Source organism: Thamnophis sirtalis, unplaced genomic scaffold (assembly GCF_051295495.1).
Source record: "Thamnophis sirtalis isolate CommonGarterSnake01/CBP01778 unplaced genomic scaffold, rThaSir2_p1.2 scaffold_3, whole genome shotgun sequence".
NCBI classification, from domain to species: Eukaryota; Metazoa; Chordata; class Lepidosauria; order Squamata; family Natricidae; genus Thamnophis; species Thamnophis sirtalis.
Genome location: NW_028261383.1, coordinates 167,815,531 through 167,840,466, shown reverse-complemented (window position 1 = coordinate 167,840,466; position 24,936 = coordinate 167,815,531). Strand labels below are relative to the sequence as shown.

At 44.0% G+C, this 24,936-nt stretch overlaps 2 protein-coding genes across 2 annotated transcripts in view; one reads left to right on the top strand and one right to left on the bottom strand.

The window, feature by feature from the left end:
* FGD1 (FYVE, RhoGEF and PH domain containing 1) overlaps positions 1 to 7,889 on the top strand; it is a 70,761-nt gene extending 62,872 nt beyond the window's left edge. The window contains exons 16-18 of the mRNA XM_087710836.1: positions 2,087 to 2,245; positions 4,077 to 4,220; positions 5,693 to 7,889. Of these exons, the coding sequence (XP_087566962.1) occupies positions 2,087 to 2,245; positions 4,077 to 4,220; positions 5,693 to 5,944 (555 nt within the window). The 3' untranslated portion in view covers positions 5,945 to 7,889. The remainder of the gene's footprint in view (positions 1 to 2,086; positions 2,246 to 4,076; positions 4,221 to 5,692) is intronic.
* A 1,041-nt stretch (positions 7,890 to 8,930) lies between these two features.
* On the bottom strand, positions 8,931 to 24,865 carry TSR2 (TSR2 ribosome maturation factor). Its single transcript, XM_087710835.1, has 5 exons — positions 24,730 to 24,865; positions 20,112 to 20,202; positions 18,924 to 19,015; positions 10,135 to 10,308; positions 8,931 to 9,724 (listed from the first exon to the last, which is right to left on the bottom strand). Exons 1-5 carry the CDS (start codon positions 24,817 to 24,819, stop codon positions 9,611 to 9,613), a joined length of 561 nt encoding a protein of 186 aa, XP_087566961.1. The 5' UTR covers positions 24,820 to 24,865; the 3' UTR covers positions 8,931 to 9,610.
* Positions 24,866 to 24,936: the final 71 nt, after the last annotated feature.

The window sequence follows — 24,936 nt, the reverse complement described above, 5'->3', positions numbered from 1 at the left end:
CTGATTTGTCTGCTCTAGGATGTGAGCATCAGGGGGCGTGCACTTCAGCCATTGTGCAGGAGGCCTAGATCCAGCCACTATCACATAGCTCAAGTTTATTATACAGGATTATTATTCTGGGCAACCTAGTAAATTTGGAGTTTCTGAGCTGTTTAAAAACTTATCCAATTTTGTGATAACATGAAGCGTTGCCTAACACCTCATTTTCTGAAGCCTCCAGGTCCTCACTAACCACTTCAACATGTGTTCACCTACTTAAACCAAGTAAGCAGGAAAAAGGGGGAGCAGGAAGTTCCACATGTTTTATTTTCTTCCCAGAGAAGATCCTCCAACATACATTCATTCATTCATTCATTCATTCATTCATTCATTCATTCATTCATTCATTCATTCATTCATTCATTCGCCACAATCCCTGCAATCCCATTCGCCACAATCCCTTCATTCATTCGCCACAATCCCCATTCATTCGCCACAATCCCTTCTCCCAGAGAAGATCCTCCAACATTCATTCATTCATTCATTCATTCATTCATTCATTCGCCACAATCCCTGCCACAAAAACAAAATACAATAAAACAACCTAACAAACACCTAAACAAGTACTGTAGACATTCCAAGCTATTGATCTGATGCACTGTTGAACGTGTGTCTCATCTGTTTCAATCGGTGTAACCAGAACAAGAGTGGACACAATTCTTTTCTATGTGGAGTGAACTCTTGGTACATTGCTGCCCATGGGATTAGACACTATCCAGTGGTCTTTGGAAAGGGCTATGGTTCAGAAGCACCAAATATTCAGCATAGATGTATAAAAGCACAAGCAGGGATCTCCAAGGACTACTCATTGCAAGGAAATTAAATAGAAAATGTTGAGTAATCAGTACAGATTTAAAAAAAACAATAAATTTAAATTCTAAAAGATTAACCACAGATTAAAACAATATCCTGTCAATAAAAAAGTGTAATATATTTGCCCTTAGTTGATCTTCATTGTCCTTGAGAATATGGCAACACTATACACGATATGAGTTTTCTTATCCGACAGAAGGAAGACAGTGAGGTTGTGTTCTGACCCCTCCTCCATCCAGTAACAAAAGCCGAGACAAGCTTAAATGGAATGTCCTTTAATAACAAGACCAGAATCTCGGTGGCTGAAAGCCAAATAAACAAACAGATAAGGACTTTGGCAGCAAGTCCGACAAACCTTGGCAGCAATGCAAACAAACTCTGGAAGCAATCCAGTCTGCCAAGTTTGTTTCTCTTTAGTCAAACGTTGACTTCTGCAAGAAGGACGTGGCACAAACAGTCTCTTTTATAGTCTGGGAGAGGAGCTTAATGACCATCAGCTGAGCGTAATTATCTCCTGTAATTACGTAGTTGTTCTTGACGCCGAGTATCCCTTCGACAGCGTGCATCCCGGAACAACTCACATGTGGTTTCTGGATTACTCTCTCTTGTCTCCTCCCCACTGATCCAAGGCTCAGGCGCCATCTGGTGGCCAACCAGTCTCTCTGCGCCCTGCTCGGAGTCGGAACCCTGTCCAGGGTCCTCCACATCCTCCAGGGCCGACTCATAGGGCCCTTCGCTGTCGGAGTCTGGTGGCAGCTCCAACGGCTCCTGCCGGGCCACAACAGAATGTTTTCACTTTGTCCTACAAATGGTGTCAGGCAGGAACGGAGAAATGGGGATTAGCTGATTGCCCCCATAATCAGGGCAGAGAGCAGATGGTCTCAGTAACACCTTTGCCACAAGACCCAAGTTGGGAGACTATGGCAAATCTCTCATTGAAATCTGTAGAGGGCAACCCATCTGGGAGACTGATCCAACTCCTGTCCCGGTGCATGGTGACAAGAGAAGCAGCAGCTGGAAATTCAGGCATCCGCTTCAAGTAGCCGTCTTAACCATTGTCTGGAGAGATCGGCATTGTTCCAAGGTTGGAGAACAGGCTGAAGTTCTTTCTTGCCAGCCTGCCTGAGTATGGGAGAGAAGAGCAGTTGAAGGGTCCAGTGTGGAAGAGCCCTAAAACTTCTTCTAGATGATCTTGGGTGCCTACCACCTTCTGATGGCAAGTTATCTCCTGCAGGTTGTTTGTGGAAAATGCTCCGAGTTCCGGGCCCGCTTGGTGTATGACAACAACCGGCCGAACCGTGTCTGCACTGACTGTTATTCCATGCTTCATGGCTCCCCGGCCAGCCCTGGGCCCCACCCCAACACACCCCAACGCCGAAAATCCATTCTGGAGGTAAGAGTAGTACTTCTGCCTAAGGCTTCCTTTACTGTATTTGCACTATGATTGCTTATCTTCCTGTTTTTATTAAGATGAGACTTCCTTCTAGGCCTCATGCCACAAATTTTACTTCAAACAGGGTTCTTACTCTACAGCAAACATCCGCTCTCCTTTTAGGCTTGCACAACAAAAATAGTCAGTTTTGTAACTGAGTTTTAACGAAAGCTTGTGTATGGATGGAAGAGAACATATGTACGAAGTGGGGCGTGGGAGGAGTCACAACTGGGTATTAATACAGCCCTTTTGCCCGGAGACTGAGGTAAATCTTGAGGCCACACCTCCGCTCCACCTCCTGACTTTCCCCAGATTAACCTCAGTCTTCGGCTCAGAAGGAGTACTTTCCTGACTCTCCCTTCACTTTGAAGACCTACCTTTTAGAAACTCAGCTAGTCTATCGATCACCTCTCCTCACTCGTGCTTCGCCAGTCGCTAGCTCTCAAGCGGTGTTGCTGCGCTAGCGCAAGCGGCCGGGCGGTCGCGGGGGGGGGGTTTCCTAGCTGCGTGTTCTGAGGAGATCCAGCCAGCTGCCCAGATTCATATCAAGGTTTCCAACCCCAGGAGCAGTGGACACAGATGCCCTTCACTGCAGATGGCTGGCCGGCCTCCTCTATGCCTTCCCTCCCCTTCCCTCATTCCCGGGGTTCTGAGGAAGCTAGCAGTAGAGAGAGCAGAGGTAGTTCTGGTGGCTCCCTATTGGCCAGGTTGCCCCTGGCTGGCAGATCTGGTGGACATGTCGACATCCCCCCATTGGAGGATTCCGCAATGGGAGGGGGCTCTGCGCCAGGGGACTCTGGAGCACCCAGATCCGGAATGGCTCCATCTGACCATTTGGCACGAGCGGGAGCAGCTAAGGGGGACCCATTTCTCCACCAAGGTCATTAGGACCATTGAGGCCTCCAGGAGGAGCTCCACCACGTGCATCTACAATACGTCCTGGGTGGCTTTTGCACCCTGGTGCCGAAAGGCGGGGATAGACCCATCCTCAGCTTCCGTGCCCCAGGACCTGGATTTCCTCCAGGAGGGCTTAGAGAAGGGGTTGCCCCACAGAGGCAGGTACGCTGTCCTGGGGGGGTGACCTCCCGACCTTTGTCCCAGCACCCGGATTTAAGGCAATTTCTCAAGGGGGTAGTGAATCTCAGGCCTCCTGTTGTTCACCGATTCCCGACCTGGGACCTTCCCACGGTGCTCCAGTCGCTGACGGAGGCACCTTTTGAGCCCCTGAGGGAGGTGTCCCTTCAATTCCTAATCCTCAAGGTGGTCTTCCTGGTTGCGATCACCTCAGCCAGGAGCTGTAACTCAACAGCAGTAGCAGATGAGGAAGAAAAATCAGATTCCTCGTCTGTACTCTTAATTCAGGGGTGGGGAACTACGGTATGATCCCTTTATGACCTGTGGACTGCAACTCCCAGAAGTCTGTGAGTCGAAGTCCACAAGTCATAATTCCCGCGACATCATCAACGCACCAACAGCGCGCCGACAACAGTGCGCCGACAGAAGCACAATTTAAGTTAAGGTTAGGGTTAGGGTCAGGGTTAGGGTTAGGGTTAGAGCGCGCTTCTGTTGGCGTGCTGTTGTCGGCACGCTTCAGCGCTCATTCGTCGACGCGGTTTAGAACTCGCGGTTTTGTCATCGCTGTTTAGTCGGGCGCGCTTTTGTCGGTCGCCCTTTTGTCAGTGAACCATAATTCCCCACCCCTGCTGCAATTGCTAGATTTCATGCATTTGTGGTGTAGCACATCAAGCAGAGATCTTGGTGGGTAATACTTACTTTTCCGGTCTTCTTGCAGAAACAGGCCTCCGTGGTGGCAGAGAATAGTGTGATCTGCAGTTTCTTGCACTACATGGAGAAAGGAGGGAAGGCTTGGCACAAAGGCTGGTTTGTCATCCCTGAAAACGAACCTCTGGTGTTATACATCTACGGAGCTCCACAGGTATGGATGGGGGCGCCTCTCTGCCATCTACTTTTGGTTCCTTACTTTAACCTAACCTGTAAGACAGCAACACACCTTCTCCTTTTGGGTAAGAATGCCAACCCCATTCTAGGGTTTAGAGTAAGAATCCTACTCACACCTTTTAAAGGTGCAGGTGGGCAACGCTCAAAGGTTGCACTTTTCCTCTTTTTAATAGCCACTAAGTGCACAGCAATGACACGGAGTGTGGGTTCAGTTGGGGCATGCATGGTAAGCACCGAAAAAGGCCTAGCGCACCTATTGTGCTAATGGTTTATTTGAGTGCTGCCTCTTGGAATTATGGGACTGAAAGGCTGTTGAATGATAACGGGGCTCTGAGGCGTCAAAAAAAGGGCTGGAGGACCCCATTCAGGCCACTAAGTGCCTTCTCCTGACCTCAAGGGTGTCTCATGGGTTCACCGACAAAAGGGCGAACGACAAAACTGCGCCTGACTAAACCGCATCGCTGACGTCATCAACAGGGCGACAACAGCGCGGAGACAGAAGCACGCTGTAAACCCTAAACCTAAACTTAACCCCTAAACCTAAACCTAACCCCCTAAACCTAATCCTAAACCTAACCCTAAACCTAACCCTAAACTTAACCCTTAACCTAACCCTAAACCTAATCCTAACCCTTAACCTAACCCTAAACCTAATCCTAACCCTAACCCTTAACCTAACCCTAAACCTAATCCTAACCCTTAACCTAACCCTAAACCTAACCCTAAACCTAATCCTAACCCTTAACCTAACCCTAAACCTAACCCTAAACCTAATCCTAACCCTTAACCTAACCCTAAACCTAACCCTAACCCTAACCCTTAACCTAACCCTAAAGCTAACCCTAAACCTAACCCTTACCTTAAGTTGAATCGGCTTTCTTTCAACACACTATTTAAAGCGCCCTTCTTTCTCCGCGCTGGCTGTTGTCGCCCTGTTGATGACGTCAGCGACGCGGATTAGTCGGGCGCGGTTTTGTCGTTCGCCCTTTTGACGGGTCATGGTCTCAGGTTACCTTCTCCCCAAAGGTAGCAATCAGCTATCAAAAACCAGTGGGCTCATCTGATATGAATGCTCAGATAGTTTTGAATCCCAATAAGAGGCGAGGTGGCGCAGTGGTTAGAGTGCAGTACTGCAGGCCACTTCAGCTGACTGCTATCTGCAGTTCGGCGGTTCAAATCTCACCGGCTCAAGGTTGACTCAGCCTTCCATCCTTCCGAGGTGGGTGAAATGAGGACCCAGATTGTTGTTGGGGGTAATATGCTGACTCTGTAAACCACTTAGAGAGGGCTGAAAGCCCTATGAAGCGGTATATAAGTCTAACTGCTATTGCTATTGCTTTGGGGGGAAAGAGAAGTCTAAATCAGAAGGGCAATTGAACTCAGATCACCAAGTCACTTTAGGGCTGTTTATAAGCACTCATGGTGCCTCCTGCTCTTGTCATCCTGCAGGATGTAAAAGCCCTGCGCTCGATGCCCCTGATTGGGTTCGAAGTCAACCTTCCTGAGCCCAGCGAACGGGTGGACCGGCGCCATGCCTTCCGGATCAGCCAGAGCCATCTGTGTTGGTATTTCAGCCCTGAGACTGAGGAGCTGCGGCAGCGATGGATGGAAGTGCTAAGCAGGGCAGGCCGTGGAGAGGAAGCGAAGACGCCACCTTCAATTTTGGAGGCCGATGAGGATACAGAAGCAGAGAGAACCTAAGGCATGGGCCTGAGGAACTGGGGAAAAAATGGACTCTGCCCACATGGGGACCTTGCTCACTATTCTCTGACCAGTATACTTGAAACTATTTCTCCTTCTTCCTCTCTTAGCACTTTCTCAGTTCTTTTTTTGTCAGCATCTGCCATAGCCATCTGACCTGTCCTCAGCCATGATGTTCTCTGCCATACCCCAGCCATAGGGATAAAGCACATGCACTGAGATCTGCTCCGGGCCAGTTCTTCCCACACCATAGCATGCAGTAACCCACACACCCCTCCAACTTAAGTTCCTTTCATGTTCTCTTCTATGCATGGAAAAACTGATTTGAGAAAGTGATCTCTTAAGAATGTGCTTCCCCCCCCCCTTCTTTTACCTCTTGGACCAAGATCTGTTCTTCCAATTCCCCCACTGCTTATTTAGCACTTACTGAACTCCAGTGATTTGGGAAGACAACAATGGGGGAGCGTCCTTTCTCACCTATCTGTTTGCCTCTTTGTTTGATAACTTATTCCTCTAATTCCCCATCTCTTGAGGTTATGTAGGGTGTTTCAGTCTGTTGCTGATTCGATAGGTAGGCAATTTTTTCCATTATAACTTGAAGCCATTCTATCAGTCTTGATTTTTGTGCCAAATGGGGAGTAAATCTGGGTTGGGTTAGATTGAGAGAAGAAAAAAAAAGGATGGCCTTTAACTTTTGTACAGCTTCTCTCGGGGAGAAGTTCTTCCTCATCACAAGAACTCACGCGTTGGCTGCATCCCCTTATTAATTCTCCGTTACAACTTTGTGGAATCCTAAGACTGATTTCAGTTCCACTGAACTCAAAAGCTATAAAATCCTCCGGAAACCATTTGAATAATGCCCACTTTTCTAATTTGGCCCTTTTTTTCAATCAAATTGAATGGCAAAAGAGAGCTATAATTAGCTACTATTAATGGATCATCAGGTGGGTGCTTTTGGGCATTGTTGGACCGGATCTCCTGTCACTTTTCATCACTTGGCCATATTGGCAAGAACTGATGGAAATTTAGAGTTCTGCAACCTCTGGAGGGTCATATCTCACCTACTGCTGATCTAAAAAAAGCATCTATAAAATGTCATTTTTCTGAGGATCACGGAGCATAGACATGCTAAGGGAGAAAGTTACTACAGTGAACTGTAGAGATGCTAGAGACTACATACATTAAGTGGGAATACAACTAAGAGTTTAGAAGAATCCAGAGACTTCAAATCTCATTCATTTCAATGTCAGCATTTCACCCCAACTTATTTAAGAACGGGTCTGCGCCCCCAGCGGCTTGTGAACTCTCAATAATGGGGCTGGGGAGATTAGATTTCTTGGGTCAAAGCAAAGATGCAGAAAGTTCTCAAATGTATCAGCAACTTTTACTCAGGTGGCCCATGGGAGAGAATGAGGAAGAGTTGAGAATATATTTTGCCTTGGAATTCTTTTAAGGGTTGGTGAAATGCTAAACAGACTGCCAAAGTCTTGGCTTAAGACCCACAAACATTAGAATACGGTGCTAGTGCAGTATTAATTACTCCATTAACACATACCGTAGTCCTCGCCTTATGACCACAATTGAGCCAGATTGCTAAGTGAGACAGTTTAAGTGACTTTTGCTCCATTTTATGATCTTTCTTGTCACAGTTGTTAAGTGAATCATTGTAGTTGTGTAGTAACACGATTAAGGGAACCTGGCTTCTCCATTGACTCAGAAGGCCACAAAAGGTGATCACATAATCCCAGGACATTGCAACCGTCATAAATATGAGTCGATTGCCAAGTGTCTAAATTTTGATCACATGACCCTGGGGATGCTGCAATGGTGGTTAAGTGTGAAAAACTCATATTTTACTTTTTCGATGCCATTGTAACTTCAAATGACACTAAATCAGTTTCTCAACCTTGGCGACTTTAAGTCCTGTGGACTTCAACTCCCAGAATCCCCCAGCCAGCTGGCTGGGGGATTCTGGGAGTTGAAGTCCACAGGATTTAAAAGTCTCCAAGGTTGAGAAACACTGCACTAAATTAACTGTTGAGAACTACCTACGGTATATAAGCAAAAGCTTCAATAGCCAAATTCATAGCTCTCAGAGTTGCTCATAGCCATGGTAGCACAATGGTTAGAATGCAGTATTGCAGAACTCTTTAACTGCCGACTGCCAGCAGTTCGATCCTGACCGGCTCAAAGTTGACTCATCCTTCCATTCTTCAAAGTTCGGTAAAATGGGGACCCAGATTGTTGGGCTCAATATGCTGGCTCTGTGAACCGGTTAGAGGGGTGTGAAGCGGCATATAAGTCTAAGTGTTATTGCTACTTGGTTTTCATAATACTGCTAAAAAAAAAAAAGAGGAAAGCTATTAGTGAGATATGTATTGATTGGCAATTTTAGAAACACTTCGTGCTGTTTTCAACAGCCAGTCTCCAGCATCAAATACCCAGGAAAATACTGTCCTTGACAGTATTTAATACCCAGGAAAATACTGTCCTTGACAGTATTCCACTGGCAAATAATGTAAAGTTCCCAGCTGGCTTAACATGGATCACTCCTGATCTAGGTAATGGGAGATATGTGCGTGAGATTCCATACAAAGTGTGGTTATTACAATAACGGATGAAGTACTTTCCTTGAAAATAATGCAGGTGCTTCCTCTCCTTGACACAATGCACTTAAAATGGTTAACATTGTAGACTTCTCTTTTGAGCCTTATTGGACTATCTTGGAAGTTCTTAAAATTCCCTGAGGTATCCCTCTCCTTTCCTCCCTATTTTTGCTGGTACTGTTTCAAACATACAAACGAGTGGAGATTGTGTGTGTGTATGTGGGATTTTAAAAAGAAACAAAAACAAATCCTTGCCTTATTTTTTATGTAGGTTTGCTGGTGTTGCTGTTGGTACCCATGGAATTCTTTTATCTTCGCCCTCCTGTGGTGTAGAACTAGTGCATGTAACTTTTTATATTAAAAAAAAAAAGGCCTCAGTATTAAGGGATATACAAAATCTTACCAAAATAATATTTTATTGTTGCTCTTGTATAGTGGCTGGCCACTGCAAAGGTTAGGGGAAGGGAAGCTTTTCTTGACCAAAACTTCCCATGTCCTACCATCATGATTTGTGTATTGTCCATTTTACTTTTCGTTTCATTGTTGTATTTTGTTTTTCATTGTTCTTTTTTTTTTTAAAAATACAAGATTTTTTTTCTGTTACGCTCTTTTTCCCCCCCTTTGAAGTAAGAGTGAATGCAGTCCTTTCTTTGCGTTCTAAGGATGGTTGAGATTTTGCCTTCCTGGAAGGAGGGGAAATAGTGGCCTCCTTTCCAATGACTTGAAAAGATGACCGATGGAACACGACACACCAAGAGGGCTTCCCTCTGTCACAAGAACCTACATGGTTGTTCAATGTTCATGTCAAACTCCAGGAAGGTTAGAACATCTTCCAATTTTGAGGGGGAAGAAACTGTAAAGATTTAAAAAATACTTTAGGCCAAGTTGAATTCCATTCAGCCTCTCTTGTCAGGAGCAAAGATGCAGTCAAGAAAGTGCTTCCAATGTGCCCAGGCTTCGGTGGGAGGAGCCTATCATGCGTCCTACAGAAAAATTCAAAGCTTAGCAGCACAAAGAGTTCACTGCTGCATCTGTCCAGGTCTGCCATAGGTTTTCCCCTTCATTTCTTTTTCCTTGTCACCAACATCCATCCATCTTCAGTGGTCTTATCTGACAGTGGAGATGGGTCGCTTTGTATTCCGTTCATGCTAGAACCAGCACTGCAGTCCATGGCCTGAAGGAGGAAGAAACAACAGATGATCAATCTCTTAAATTTTTCATGTTTTTTTTTTGAATAAACTAATCGGCTCCTGCCATTTGACACAGACAGTTTACTCAAAACAAACACATTAAGAGCTTCAGTTTATCTTAAAATTGGGTTAATTTTCAATACCAAGTGACCAAGCCTTATGATGCCAGCCTTGCAGAAGCCTGGTCCAGGCAAACTAAATCCTCACAATCCCGCAAACACAATTTTTAAGGATTGGCTGGCTTCAGAACCATCTTATAATTCTTCCGTGGCAAATGCATTCCGTAGAAGGTGTCCCAAAGCCCTTCAGATTTCGTTCGGATTCCCAAAGTCGCTTTGTGTGCAGCTTTGCTCCACGGGCTCAATCTTAATTTTCAGAAGAATGTATTCGATACCTCTTCTTCTGCTTCTTCTTCTTCTTCACTGCTGCTTTCTGCGGCTGGCTGAGATTTGGCAACTGCCCTCCTAGCCTCTTGTTTCTTCTGTGCCAGGTGGGTAATGGCATCACGCATTGCTACTGTGTCTCTCTGATGGCTGTGTCTGAAAAGCAGGCACAGTTGCTGGCTTACCTATAGAGTGGGAAGAGGGAAAGATTGCTCATTACTTGGAAGATCCAACAGTTCAGTGGTGGGTTTCAAAAATGGTTCGAACCTACTCTGTGGGTGTGGCCTCATTTGTGGGAGTGGCTTGCCGCCCATGTGACCGGATGGGAGTGGCTTGCCGCCCATGTGACCGGATATGAAGATGCCGACGACACTTGTCAGAACCACCTTAAATTACCTCACACACAGCACTGGCATGCATAAGAATAGGATGTAAACTTGTTTTTTAAAAGGCATCTTTGGTTTGCGTTAAAACAACTTCAACACCCGCAATGTTCTGATTGCACCACAAACGCAGTAGTCATCCTTACCTTTCACAGAGGCACTGAGTTTTATAAATAGGAGCATGATAGTGTAGAATAATCCTATCCAAGGACCAGTGGTGGGTTTCAAAAAATGTTGGAGCCTCTTCTGTAGGTGTGGCCTGCTTTCCGGGTCCACTGATGGAACCTCTTCTAACCGGTTCGGTAGATTTGACGAACCGGTTCTACCGAATAGGTGCGAACTGGTAGGAACCCACCTCTGCAACAGTTGCTCCATAAACTTGTCCATCTCACCACCACCTTTGCCTAGCCCAACTCAGCATTGCTGCATGATGGAAATGGCTGTTCAATAAATCAATCAAAGGCTTTGACCAGCATCCCTTCCCCCAGTGAAGAAAAGTGTGTCTAACTTAAAAGCAGCTTCCTCTGGGTCTCTTTTCTCCGTGCCAGAAACGGATGTCTCCCGATTCTTTTGGCAACAGAGACTAAACACGTACAGTTATTGGATAAATTTATGACTAGTTTTACCTATTCCTCCGTGGTAATGGATTTATAAATTTGAGCAACCTCTAAGAAGGGTCTTAGTTAAAAAGGAAACTGCTTCAAACACTAAAATAAGATGGATTCAGCCATGGCTTTCTGACAACAATGCCCTCATTTACTCACAATGCTAAGTCGAAACAATGGAATTCTTGGTGCTTACATATAGACCAGTGTTTCTCAACCTTGTCAACTTGAAGATGTCTGGACTTCAACTCCCAGAATTCCCCAGCCAGCGAATGCTGGCTGGGGGATTCTGGGAGTTGAAGTCCAGACATCTTCAAGTTGACAAGGTTGAGAAACACTGATATAGACACATATATCCAGCTTTGAATTTACACTACAGGTTAAGCCAAGTTTATTAAATTTAAATGACTTTGGTTTACATGCCACCTGTACCACTGAGTAACTGCGTTGGCTGAATTCAGGCAACTCACTGAACCCAAAACTCACTGAATCACTAGTTAAGCAAACTACAAAGCTCCGATTAGTTAAAACAACTTTCCAAGTAAAGGCTAATTTTAATCCTTCAGAGCCAGAGGAACATCTGGAGTTGTTTAGCTATTTTTTGCAATTAAGGCTTTCTAGCAAGCCTCATCAGCATTAAATATATCTCAAATGATCCAAAAATACCAACGCTTAGAATACGGTTACCCTCCCCTTTTTCATTCTAGCTCATCTCCCCCTTGTCTCCTAGATAATTGCTGGCTCATAAAAGTTAATTCTGGAGCAGAGAATGGCTTTGAGCTTGGCTTTTCTCCAAAACAATGCCTTCCAGACAAATGAGACAGTTAAAATAAATCATAGTTTACTGAGTAAGCCAAAATGGAACCATTTTTCAAACCATGCAAAATCATATTATGGTTTAGAGCAGGGGTGTCAAACTCAATTTCATTGAGGGCCGCATCAGGGTTGTGTTTGACCTCAGGGGGCGGGCATGGTCAGGGTGGGTGTGGTCAGTTCGACGTCGCTCATCGAGGCTCCGCTTTCAGCCCACCCAAGCTCTGTTTTCAGCTATAATAGATAACTGCAGCCCTCTGTGAGCGAAAAGAGAGCTTGGGGAGGCCTTATACAGCCCTCCTGAGCTCCCATTTCACTGGCAGAGGCACTGCGGTCTGCTCCTTCACTGTTTCCAGGTTGGGCCCGCGAGCCAGATCTAAGGTGGATCTGGCCCGTCCGTGACCCGTCAAAACCGCGGTCCACTAAAGCGTGCCCGATCAAAGCGCGTACGTGACATCATCAGCAGCGCGACAAATAAAATTAAAAATAAATTAAAATAAAATAAAAATAAAATTAAAGCAAGCTGATTCACATAAAGGTAAGGGTTAGGGTTAGGTTTAGGTTAAGGGTTAGGTTTAGGGTTACGTTAAGCGTTAGGGTTAGGTTTAGGGTTAGGTTAAGGGTTAGCGTTAGGTTAAGGGTTAGGTTTAGGGTTAGGTTAAGGGTTAGGTTTAGGGGGGTTAGGGTAAAGTTTTCGCTTTAATTTTAAATTTACCGCTCACAGCGTGCCGTTTTCGTCGCACTGTGATGATGTCACGTACGCGCTTTCGTCGAGCACGCTTTAGTCTACCGCGGATTTGTGGTGGAACCGGCCCGTCGGCCTTGAGATTGACACCCCTGATTCAAACCAATGCATGGCCAGTGAGTGGCTGTGTACACAATATGCTAAGCTGTGTGTTGAATAAAATACAATGGCCGTACAGAGTTCTTATTGTACATGGTTCCACCGCATGAATGCTATTATTGTCCTTGTATTCTGCTCTAGTCCGAAGAATTTAGCTGTCTTAGCAATAGTTATTTCCTCCTTGCAAACATAGGAGGTCCTCTTATCTACATTGTTGTTAATATATATGTCCAAGAGCAATAAGGACCAAAAGACCAATCACATGGCATGTTGTTTTACTTTCCGTTTTCTTTCATGTCACAGCACTGGTCATCAGTATTTCCTGGGGCTACACCTCTGGAGAAAAAGCAGCAATCCTTAATTGTTTTTTTAGGTTTAATATACACATCAATATCTTCACTTACTGGGCACTGCCTTTTTTGTTTGTAGCTGTTTTTCATGAGGACCTTTCTAGTGCCTCAGCCTTTCCTTTGTCAGTACAGTTATAAACATCTTTCAGTGTAAGTATTTGCAGAAGTTCTACAAGGAGGTGGCTGTTACTTTAAAGACTTTAATTTTAAATTAGAGATTCTCCCTTTGTAATATTACTGGATGAAAACTCTCTTAGTTATTCTAGCAAACTTCACATCCTTCTAAGTATAAGTATAATCTTTATTGTCATTGTATTTAAATACAACGAAACTGGTTTTAACCTCACTGGTGCAAAATTATAACAGAAACGAAAAAAGAAAGAAAAAGAAAAAAAAACTAGCGTGTGCATGGAGCGATTGTGGTTGTATTTAAAAGTCTCACAGCCCAAGGATAGAAACTATCTTTAAACCTGTTTGTTCGGCTGGCTATACCCTTGATGTCTTCTGCCTGATGGTAGCAGGGCAAAGAGACACTGACCAGGGTGTGAATCATCTCTGAGTATCTTCCTTAACTCTGCTAAAGCAGCGAGACCTGGCGATGTCATCCAGTGGTGTCAGAGGGCAACCAATGGTTTCTTGTGCCGAACTGATCACTCTCTGTAGTGCCTTCCTGTCCGCAGCTGTTAGACCAGCATGCCATACTGCAATACAATATGTGAGGACACTTTCTATGGTGGATCGATAGAAAGAGGTCATCAGCCGTTGTTCCACCTGATTTTTTTCGCAGGACTCTTAAGGAAATGAAGTCTCTGTTGGGCCTAATCTGTGTTCGGTTGTAATCTCCAGAGAGAGTGTTTGAAGCTCAAACCTATCAATGTTGGCAATAACCTACAAGTACAGCTAGGTTGATTTATGGAGGGGTGGCAGTGACAGCTCATTTGCAAAGCTTTCTATTTCATTGATTCTGAGCAACCCAAGATAATTAGCTTTAGAGATTAAGGTCCAAAAGAGACTAAATATAATTTAAGACTCCTAAGCTCACATAAACACTGTCCTCCTCCCTCCACATCCGCCAAAACCGTTAGAAAAGTAAACCATAAATAGTTCACAAGCCACAATAGCTGCATTTGCATAATATGCTATGCCAAAAATCTGCTTAGTGGGTTCTCTGTGCCTCCACTAAAGTATTTGTTAAGAATCACACACTTCTCCAGGGAACTGTCATCGACAGTGCAAAAACAATGACTTAGCACCGCATGGCGAACCTATGGCACATAGATGGCACACAGAGCCCTCTCTGTGGGCACGAGCACCGTTGCCAGCTGCTTCTCTGGTTTCCAGTGCGCGCATGCGTGCCGGGCCAGCTGGTCTTCGTGCACGCCAGAACGCCAGAAACCTGAAGACCAGGTGGCCAGTGCACATGCGCGTGCTGGCCACCTAGTCTTCGTGGATCCGGCGCGCGTGCATGTACGTTCCAGTTTTGGCATTTGGAGCCGAAAAGGTTCGCCATCAATGACCTAGAATTTCACAAGCACTTGGCTCACCAACTGGCTTCATAACTGCCACTCTTCCTTGTGGAGCAATAGTGCCCCACTGTGGTCAGCTGGAGAAGCAAGAACCATTTTAAATCCTAAGTACTACTTTGGCTAGGCTAGTGTTCTGACCCCCCTCGACCTACACCAAAGCACGCCGACACAAAGATACTTCCAGGATTTATTGATACACAGACAGGCCCTTGGCAGCAATCCAGCACAGTTCAGGCCTCGGCAGCAATCCAGCACAGACAAGGCGGTGGCAACAATCCAGCCTGCCAAGCTAGCCCCAAAAGTTCTCCAGCTCAAGTGAATACATTGACTCCTGCAAAGGGCATGTGCACAATCATTCCTTTTATAGTCTTAAAAGGAGCCTAATTACCACCAGCTGAGTGCAATTATCTCCTGTAACTGCGTAACTGTTCCTTATGCCTATTAGCTCTCCGGTGTCGTGCATCCAAGAACTCCCTTGTCTCCTCCCCACTGCTCCAATGCATGACATCACGATCACACTCCCTTGTCTCCTTCCCACTGGTCCAAGGCTCAGGTGCCTCCTGGTGGCCAACCAGCCTCTCTGCGCCCTGCTCGGAGTCGGAACCCTGCCCAGGGTCCTCCACATCCTCCAGAGCCGACTCATAGGGCTCCTCGCTGTCGGAGTCTGGTGGCAGCTCCAACGGCTCCTGCTGGGCCACAACAGCTAGGATATAGGTAGTCCTGGACTCAGGGCCGTAATAGAGCCTGCTCATTACAGTTGTAAGTTGTGACAGTCATAAAGCAGGTCACCATGTGACGAGACCCATTTTTACTACCTTTTTTGCATAAGTCACAAAATGAGGCCGTTGTTTGCTACGGGAGAACAATGTTTTTGCTGAAAACTTGAAAGTAAATGCCAGTTTACTTGGTGAAAACATTGTAAAACATGGTTATGCAACTACAAACTGCTGTAAATGACTTTTGGGCGACCATCGGAACTTTGGAACTGGGTTGTAAGTATCTTTAAGGGGTATTTAAGTGACCAGTTATAAGTCAGAGGACTGTGCTGTGTGGGATTTAGCATGATGCACTCATCCAACTAACTGCAGCTCCATCAGCAACTTATACCTTAATGCAACGCATGAATCCAGACACTTCGTTGTAGAGTCCTTGGTGCTCTCTGAGCTTCGGTGTTATACTCGTAGATGTGTCATTACTCAACTAGATAACATCAATGTTAATGACTGGATACCCAGACAACTTTATCCAAAGTTGATATAGAGCCGAGGTGGCGCAGTGGTTAAATGCAGCACTGCAGGCTACTTCAGCTGACTGCAGTTCTGCAGTTCGGCTGTTCAAATCTCACCGGCTCAGGGTTGACTCAGCCTTCCATCCTTCCGAGGTGGGTAAAATGAGAACCCGGATTGTTGTTGGGGGCAATATGCTGACTCTGTAAACCGCTTAGAGAGGGCTGAAAGCCCTATGAAGCGGGATATAAGTCTAACTGCTATTGCTATAATGTGCCTAATCATTCATTATAGCACAGCCAACATAGTGTTCTCCTAGGAAAAGGAGAACCCTGCCATGCATCAAAAATTTATCAGGAAAATAAATCAACACACTATTATAACCGTGTGACAGCACTAAAGCACACAAATTAAAACCCTCCAAAATATCTTAAATAAATCAAAACACCCAGCAACCCAAGGGAAAAAAACCTTATAGAACAGTGTTTTTCAACCTTGGCGACTTTAAGTCCTGTGGATTTCAACTCCCAGAATCACCCAGCTGGCTGGGGGAATTCTGGGAGTTGAAGTCCACAGGACTTAAAGTCGCCAAGGTTGCGAAACACCGTTATAGAACAAGCCACTATCTAAGAAAGACCGGCAGAAGACTAGCAGCGTGTACCCATGTACACCAAAGACATGATGAAAACTCAATCTCACAACACACATGGACAGACTCAACCACAATTTAAACTGGGAAAACTACAAGCATAGTAATCTAGAATTACTATGGAATTCCTGAAAGTTTAGCATTTAGAACAATCTGCCGTCAACAGACCCGTCAAAATAAGCCATGTTTACAGATTATTCAAAAGAGATAATAAAAAGAAGGAAACAAAGACTACTACACATCCCCTGCACAACACTTAGATTAACACCTGACCATCATACAGAAAACAGTACTCTCGTCAAGTACCAAGGAGAAATCCACACCATCCACCAACATTGGCAGGACAACCTACTGCCTATAAATAGTGTGCAAATCCCATAGTCACTAGCATTAAAATTATCTAGTTGGGTAATGAACTGTCAGTGAGCAAACCAAGATCAGAGCGTGGCATGACAAAACTGCGCTCGTCAAATTAACGGTGATAAAACCGCGTCGCTAAAGCCACGATGTCATCACCACCGCGACAACAGCGCGGCGGCAGAAGGGCGCTTTAAAACAGCAAGGCGGCAGAAAGCCGATTTAAATTACGGTAAGGGTTAGGATTAGGTTTAGGGGTTAGGGTTAGGTTTAGGGTGCTGAGTGCTTCAGAAGGCGCGGATTTGCCCTCCGCGATTATGTCATCGCGGTAGGGTCGCGTTTTTCCTTAGCGCTTCGGATGGCGCGGATTTGCCCTCCACACTTATGTCGGCGCGGATAAGGGCTTCGCGGTTTTGTGGTGGAACCGATCAGAGAGCACCAAAGACTCCACCACAGTTCAACAGAACATATTCTGTTTAGTTGGGGTAAAATTGGCTGTTGCTAAGCGATTGATGACAGTTCAGATGGATTAATTATTTCACAGTAATTTCACAGATGTTTATTAGCAACCTTGTTACATTGCACAGGCCATAATAAAATAAGCATCTTGTTGTTGAATCCAGGTACGTAAGTGTTTAAAAATAACCAAGGCTGTCATATTCTGTCACTATCACCTTAACTCCCAAATGTACTTTGCTGAAACTGCATAAGCTTGCAAGCACTGGAGAAAGACACAGCTTCTCTAAGGAGGTACTTGACAGGCATAGCGAATCCTCCCATTCTCCCCTTTTTCAACAACAAGCAGCACAATCTTACTTATAACATTTCCTGGAGAAAAAGAGGCACGGAGAGAAAGGCACGAATATAACTTTTCTTTCCCACAAATGCAGGCTACATTTTGTTCAGTTTTGCAAGGAACAATACTCAGTTGCAATAAAGTTGCAGTATGGGCAAACCTCACCTGTTGAAGACTTGAAGAAAGGATATAGTGATACAAGTAATCCTCGAGTTACAACCACAACTTAGGCCAAAATGTATGTTGCTAAGTGAAATATTAGTTAGGGTTACGACACTGCAGTCAGTTGCCAAGCATCTAAATGTTGATCATGTGATCATGTGGATGCAGCAATGGTTGTGTGAAAAACGGTCATAAATCACATTTTTCAGTACCGTTGTAACGTTGAACAGTCACTAAATGAACTGTTATAAGTTGTGGACTCTTCCCCCAACCTACCTACTTATCTGTTGTGGCCCAGCAGGAGCTGTTGGAGCTGCCACCGGACTCCGACAGCGAGGGGCCCTATGAGTCGGCTCTGGAGGACCCTGGACAGAGTTTTGATTCCGAGCAGGGCGCAGAGAGGCTGGTTGGCCACCGGAGGCACCTGAGCCTTGGACCAGTGGGGAGGAGACAAGGGAGAGTGAGCCGGAAGCCAGTAGTGAGTTGTTCCTGGATGCAGGGCATCAAAGAGCTAATAGGCGTCAGGAACAGTTGCGCAGTTACAGGAGGTAATTGCACTCAGCTGGTGGTCATTAGGCTCCTCTCCAGACTATAAAAAGACTACTTGTGCACATGCCCCTCTTTGCAGAAGTCAACGCAGGATCGAAAGTTGGAGAACAGAATTATGAGCTTGGCAGGCTGGATTGCTGCCAAGCCTTATCTGTGTTTATTGCTGCCCAAGCTTGTCTGTGCCGGTTTGCTGTCAAGGACCTGTCTGTCTGTTAATTAAATGCCGTAATTTATCTTTGGCTCGGAGTGTACTTTGGTGTGGAACGAGGGGGGGTCAGAACACCTACCTATCTAAGCCAACTTACAAAGAGTTTTATGAAGCATCTCAACAGGTGCATCAATTAATGTTGGAAAAAGCTCTTGATCTGTCTGAAAGCTTTCAAAGACAGAATGACTGAGAAATTATCTACATGAGGGGCCATTAAACCCCCATATCACTTCTGTAACTGTACATTACCGAAGAAAAGCATAGACAGTCATGTGCGAGGAGAGGAGAGGAGGAAAAACAGCACTTTTCTTTGGAGAGTAACAAATGAATACCTGAGCCAAGCTTCCATCTTCTATTATAGTGTTAAATTCATTGTTCATCAATTCAGCAAGGAAGTCCTCTATCTCTTCTGGTTCAAGGTCAGCTGTAGAGAGATTGGAACACAGAGTCAAATAACAGAATTGCACGGGAAATTTTCAAAGACGACTAGGGTTAAACAGTTTCTAGACTACTGGATATTGTTCCATCCCATGTAACCCTCCAAGTCTCCATGAAGAAAGCATACACGCCAGCTCCAGGCCTTTTAACTGTACTCATTAAGCTTCACTAACTTGCTAAAATAAGCAACATATAATAGGGTTTCCGATCCTAGAGCCTCTAGCAATGTTGATCCAGGTATACTAGATCAGTGTTTCTCAACCTTGGCAACTTGAAGATGTCCGGACTTCAACTCCCAGAATTCCCCAGCCAGCATTCGCTGGCTGGGGAATTCTGGGAGTTGAAGTCCGGACATCTTCAAGTTGCCAAGGTTGAGAAACACTGTACTAGATGGTCATTATTATCCTTAAAGTGAAAGCCCAGTCCATGCTTTTGAAACTATAATAAATTTGAAGAGTTATCTCAGTTTTTAAATGTCACATTTTAGAAAGTTTCTTTATGGCAGGGAGGATTCTAACTCCCAAGGGCTTCATATAAAATTCAAGATCTACCATTCTGTGTTGTACGTAAGACCAGGTTCAGGTTCAGGCTCTTCATCTAGCAATGAACGACTAAAGGATCAGAATATTCTACCATCGTAATTCCAGGTATTTATTTATTTATTTATTTATTTATTTATTTATTTATTTATTTATTTATTTATTTATTTATTTATTTATTTTGTATGCCGCCCACTCTCGGAAGACTCAGGGTGGCTTACAAATAGAAAGGGAAGGGGGAATATAAAAAATAAAAAAACAACAATTTAAAAATTCAACAACATTCATGACTTAGGATAGGGCTGGATAAATCAACAGCCCCAGGCCTGCCGGAACAGCCAGGTCTTGGTCGGTAGTAAGGGTCCGGATCTCAACGGGGAGATCGTTCCATAAGGCCAGAGCAGCAACAGAGAAGGCCCTCCTCCGGGGGGTGGCCAGCCGACATTGACCAGCAGATGGAATCCGGAGGAGGCCTAGTCTGTGCGATCTAATAGGTACACATCATGGGCCATCTACCATTCAGGCAACAGGACAGAAACTCACCATTGCTTTCAAAGTATTGCTCCACAGCCACCACCATCCATTCAGCTTTCTCTTGGCTATGCGCCCCCCCAAAGCCATTTTCCACTGCTATCTGCAATTGGAAAAAGAGGAAGGAAAAATGTTCATAAACAGCAACTGGCCACTTTCGCAGCAAAGGTTGCTTGGGGTGATCATTGGCACGATTTAAATCATGAAAAATTAATAGCACAGAATTATCTAAGCCAGTTCTAACAGTGCTTCCGGTCCTTGGCTGAGCTCTGATAACAAAACTAATTTGTCCTTCAAATGTTGCTTGTAAGAGCCAAGGTGGCGCAGTGGTTAAATGCAGCACTGCAGGCTACTGCTAGATCAGCAGTTCAGCGGTTCAAATCTCACCGGCTCAAGGTTGACTCAGCCTTCCATCCTTCCGAGGTGGGTAAAATGAGGACCCAGATTGTTGGGGGCAATATGCTGACTCTCTGTAAACCGCTTAGAGAGGGCTGAAAGCCCTATGAAGCGGTATATAAGTCTACTGCTATTGCTATTGCTATTGCTTGTTTGGATTCAGGAGTCGAATTAGGGAAAAGCCACATTTTCCCTTCAATGTGGATTTCAATAAAGGTCTACTGGCATTACCAAAACAGACATATCCTTGAGATAATCTTGAAGCATTCTTTTTTTTTTTTTTGGTAAATATAAGATTAAGTAAATTCATATAAACATGTGTCATTTGCTTGACGGCTAAACTAACAATACAAGGAAAGGAGCATAATTGATCTTTTATTACATTTATTCAGATTTTTACCTTCTCTATATATATATATTTCCCTTTTAGTCATGGTCAGTCTGATTTTATTAAATCACTATGGTTTCCAATTCTGCTACGTACGAGAGGTAGCTCCAGATGCTTTCTAAATGATTTTCTCAAGTAGTAGAGCATGCTAGATAACTGCCCTTCCTCACTAGTTAGCTGCACACAAGCTGTGTCCTTTACTACACAGCTTTACCAATAGTTTCAGAATAACAGAAAATTACCATATAAGGAGCGTATTTGTATAGCATAGTAACACACGTACAGAGTGGGGAAATCTAAACAGCGGAAAGCATCTTGAAGTTGAAAGTTCACTTTTTGTATATATTGGTATTATTAGTTTGCATAATAATATGCATTTGTTTACTAAAATGCTTTTATTTTTGACCAGACTGGAACAAGGTTTACATAACTATGGGGAACCAAATTTATTGGTGGAAAGTGGTACAATTTCTTCTAAGCTCATAAGATGTTAAAATAATTTAACATCTTACTGTCGTCACCTCAACAGAAAAGTTACTTCCTCTCTCCTAGTTTCTATCCAGACAACATATTTTATATAATGTATTTGTATGGGAGGTGATTATATTCTATCTCTCCTTTGCTTAGTTGATTATGAAGAATTAAATATTTATCATCCTGTTATATGAACGGACTGGCTAGGTTTGCATACCACAATGCATGCATTATTAGCTAGCCAACCCATAGTTTAACCCCGTGATGGCGAACCTACGGCACGCGTGCCTGAAGTGGCACGCAGAGCTATGTTGCCTGGCACGCGCGGCATCACCTGTTCCTCTTTTCTGGCGCCCATGCACGTGTGAATCAATTACACACTGACATACATTATATTGCCAAAAGTATTCGCTCACAACTGAGTCTGATTATGTGGATGGACGAGCGAATGCTTTTGGCAATATAGTGTATTTGGTGTCAGCATCTTGAAATGGACTGGAATTGGGACACTTTTAGCCCAACGATCAATTTCCTACTCAGGAAACAGAGACTTAACGGAGTGTACAGCTGTCACACAATATTCTTCATTTCCTATATTAGCAAAATAGCTTTTAGGAACATTAACACAGAACAGACTTATACACAGGACAGGAGAAACCAGATCGTTTTAGAAAAGGTGAGGCACAAGAGCCATTATTGCTACCTCACACAAAACAAACTAGCAAAAACACCCAGTATGTGCTCCATTGATTATAGAGAAGCCTTCAATTACAGCAAGTTGACCATGTCAAGCTGAGGAATGTGCTTAAAAAAATTGGAATCTGGAAACACCTTAATGTCCTCATACAAAACCCATGCAAGATTGGGAAGTCTCAGTGTGAAGCTAAACAAACTGACTCCAGGCTGACAAGATGCAAGATAACTCTTCTCTTACCTATTTGACCTGTATGCAAAATTATACAGCCAAGGAAGATGGACTGGAAGAAGATGAGCATGGCTTTGGAAATGGAGGAAGGAACATCAAATGCCTAGTGATGCTACTCTGACAGCTGAAAATGCATAATATTTGCAAGATGTAGTAATGAAAATCAAAAAGCAATGATTGCCATATAATGGTTGTCTAGATGGCCCAGGTCTAGGAGCCCCAATATGCTGCCTTAATAGTATTTGTATCCCACCTTTACTGTTTTATATATAACTCAAGTTGGGGAACATATCCAACACACCTTCCTCCTGCAATTTCCCCACAATAATGTCAGAAATAAGCAGGGAGGAAAAAGAAAAAGAAAGCCACTTTGATGTACTGATTAAAGCACCAAACTAGAAATTGAGTTGTGTCCTGCTTTTAGCATGAAGCCAGTTGGATAACACTGACCCTAGGAAGAAGGCAATGGCATACCACTTCTGAAAATCTCTCCAAGAAAGCTGCAGGGACTTTTCAAAGCAGTCTGCAAGAAGCAGTATTGATTTAAAGGCACGCACAATAAAAGTGGGAGGATCAAGATAGATACGCAAGACAAGGATAATGCAATTCCAATGGACATGTTTATTCAGGGTTAAACTAAACTAAATTGCTTAGGTTCATATGACACTGTAAAACATAAACTAACTCACACATATGTGAGTTTCACAAAACATATTAGCCTAAAATTCTATCAGCTGCTTTGTGACTCATATGCTGTGGGTACATAACAACGAAAAGATCTGGTTCTCCGTGCACAATTTCACTAAATAAGCACCATTCTAAAAGCAACCTCATCTACGAATTAAGTATTCACACTAACACCAATGAAATCCGTTTCCATTTGAACAACTTCATATCTCAACCTAAGGGGCAGTGTTTATACATCAGGGTAAATCTATGATTTTAAAGCTACCACCATTGGGGGCTGCCATTATCTGGGGCTACGTCGGGGTTTTATAGGCAGACCCAGTAGCCTACCACACCTGGCTGCCATTGTATAATGCAGTGGTTCCCAAACAGCTCTGCTGGCTGGAGAATTCTGGGAGTTGAAGTCCACAAGTTGCCAAGTTTGGGAACCACTGGTATAATCCACTAACCCCCAAAATTAAGAAATCACATTTGCCTAATGAATGCCAGTAGGTGGTTGTGTCTTTAAATATAAATGATTCTAGATAAAAGCATGTTTAAAATAGTGGTAAGAATTGTGGTACAGGGATAGTAAAATACATATTTTTTCCTTCTTGACTTAAAATGTACAACTCGATTTGAATGAAGTATATGTAAGGACGAAAGAGGTAAGGGAAGGTGGATAGAAGTGAGAGAAAAAGAAGAGGAGGGAGGAAGAGAAAGAAAGTGAAGGAGAGAAAGTAGGAAGGAGAAGAAAAAGGGTAGGAGTAGGGAAGAGGTAAGGGAAGGAAGAAGGGGATGGAGAGGAGGAAGGAAGGAAGTAGAGAAGGGAGGGAGAAAAGAAAAGAAAGAGAAAACAAGGTGGTGTCTTAGCAGGTGCGAAGGATGGTAAACAAAGCATTTTAAACTATACCTTATAACCTTTCAAATGGAATAATAATATAAGAATGGCAAAGACAAAAAATTATTATGTGAATGTATATATATAACTGTATGTAAGAGAATAAATGACAGTAAAAATATAAAGCATAATATAGGTAAATAATATTTGGTCATAAGTAGCCAAGTTTAAATAAAGAAATGAACATAAAAATGGATAACGAATGAGGATATTATGAATGAAAGATAGAAATGTATAGTAGGGAAAACACTAACTGCAAAGAAACCGATTCGGAACTGCTGTATGATATACGATGGAACTTATTGTTCCTATGTTGTTTTTAAGTTATGTGTTTGTTTTTATTGATGTGTTTATGTGTTTAAAATAAAAATATATATCATCTGAAGTATATATGTAAGGACTGTGGAAGAAACGCACGGAATAGATTTGTAACCAATCGATACGCTTTCTACAAGATGTAACGAAGGATGATTCTTTTTTTGTGTGTTTTTGTTTAGTTAAAAAAATTTAAAAAATTCTTAAAAAAAGAAAAGAAATCACGCTTGCATTTTGTTTTGCTTGCCAAGTCGGGGTGAGGCTGAGAAGTCCCCCCTCCGGACAAGTTGTTCTGTAGCTCAGTGTTTCTCAACCTTAGCAACTTGAAGATGTCCGGACTTCAACTCCCAGAATTCCCCAGCCAGCGAATGCTGGCTGGGGAATTCTGGGAGTTGAAGTCCAGACATCTTCAAGTTGCTAAGGTTGGGAAACACTGCTCTAGCTTTCCCAATGCTCCTTTCATGTACCTGCAAGCTCAAAAATACAACGTATTTGTATTCGACAGCTCTTCCTCCCTCCACCCACCCACCCCTTTTTTTTCTCGTTACCGGGAAAGGCTCCTAACCTGCAACACGGCCCAGCCGTCCAAGACCGCTTGCACGCCCTGCCTGAAAAGGCCACGTGCCTCCTCCTCCACCTCCTTCGGCGTCGCCATGTCAGGGGCAGGCAGCCGGAAGTCGATCCCGGAATGATCGATCAACCTGTCCGGAAGAGAGAAGCAGACCTAAATAAACGCCTGCAGAGTCAGCCAAGAGCTTCGGGTGTTTTGTCC